Raw genomic sequence first — 1396 nt, 5'->3', positions numbered from 1 at the left:
ACTACTACTACTACTACTACTACTACTACTACTACTACTACTACTACTACTACCACTACTACTACTACTACTACTAATTCTGATGCTGCTGCTACAGTGCTACCGCTGCTGCTTCTACTACTACTACTACTACTACTACTACTACTACTACTACTACTACTACTACTACTACTACTACTACTACTACTACTACTCGTCTGTCCTTACATAACTAACTCACCTGCCAGCGCGAACATCGAAGAGTACACAGCCATGAGCCATGACGTCCAGATAACGTCACTTCCGTAAGTGCTCTGAACAGCCACGTTCAAAACCCCCACATGGTAACACACAGCTCCATTCACCAGGAAATTCAAACAGGACATTGCAAGCACCAGCCATTTCTCTTTGCTTTCTTCCCTCCGTGTCATTTCTACTTCGTCTACAAGTAAGTTTGGCCTCCAGTCGGCTTGCGGCCGGCCGATCGCACCGGTACAGCAGCTGTTCCTGGTTGTTCTATAATTGTGACGACACAAAGATCAAATTGAATGCGATCACGCAAGCGCGAGCAGTACAGGCAAAAACTACGGACAAAGTGGTGACCCTATCAACGCTCACAAGTAAGATGTGTTGTAATCAATTGTGGCTGATTAACAATGTAGAGCTGTAACACAGCGGGTCCTGTCGTTAAAAGAAAACCGTGGAAATTCTGTTGAGGTCAGAACAATATTTTGATTATGTGAATAGATCTACATAATTATTAGATTTTATTGGCAATACGAGGGTGAGAAAGAAGGGGAGGATGAAAACCTGGGGAAAAGACAGAGAGGGGAGAGGTCAGAGAGATAGAGGATAGAGAGAGGAAGGGAGAGAGAAACAGAGAGAGGGGGAAAGAGAGACAGATAAAAGATAAGGAGGGGTTGTCTGTAAGAGAGAGGGGGGGGGAGGGAGAAAGAGAGAGAGAGCGAGCGAGAGAAAGAGAGGGAAAGGGGAGGGAGAGAGAGAGAGAGAGAGAGAGAGAGAGAGAGAGAGAGAGAGAGAGAGAGAACAGTTTAGAGAAAAAGGGGAGAGAAGGCAGAGAAGGAAAGGGAAGGTAAACGATAAAAAGACAGGGGGTTTAAAAGGCCCAAGTGAACGCAGATAAACAAACAACAAGAGAGACAGACACAATATAATCTATCTCACGCAGCTACGAGCACAGCGATTCAAGAGTGTTAAAAACATCCCTTGAAAGCTCTTTCCGTCTTCCTACCCCATAGATCAATGCTGCGATCTTATTTATCCTTTCATTTCAACAATCACCCATAATGAACAATTATACACCAGGCCTCTCCTTGAAAACAAAAATAATATCTTAAAATGTGTTTTCCCCAAGCATTCTCGTTTTTTGCCCTCTGACATTTAAGTCCCCCCCCCC

At 44.3% G+C, this 1396-nt stretch overlaps 1 protein-coding gene across 1 annotated transcript in view; it reads right to left on the bottom strand.

Annotated features, from left to right (window-relative positions):
* Positions 1-551, bottom strand: part of LOC106012057 (monocarboxylate transporter 3-like) — a 17649-nt gene extending 17098 nt beyond the window's left edge. The window contains exon 1 of the mRNA XM_013083748.2: positions 221-551. Within this exon, the coding sequence (XP_012939202.1) occupies positions 221-410 (190 nt within the window). The 5' untranslated portion in view covers positions 411-551. The remainder of the gene's footprint in view (positions 1-220) is intronic.
* Positions 552-1396: the final 845 nt, after the last annotated feature.

This window comes from Aplysia californica, unplaced genomic scaffold (genome assembly GCF_000002075.1).
Source record: "Aplysia californica isolate F4 #8 unplaced genomic scaffold, AplCal3.0 scaffold00011, whole genome shotgun sequence".
In the NCBI taxonomy this organism is placed as follows: Eukaryota; Metazoa; Mollusca; class Gastropoda; order Aplysiida; family Aplysiidae; genus Aplysia; species Aplysia californica.
Note: the sequence above shows the minus strand (reverse complement) of the source record. Positions and strands in the feature narration are given on the sequence as shown.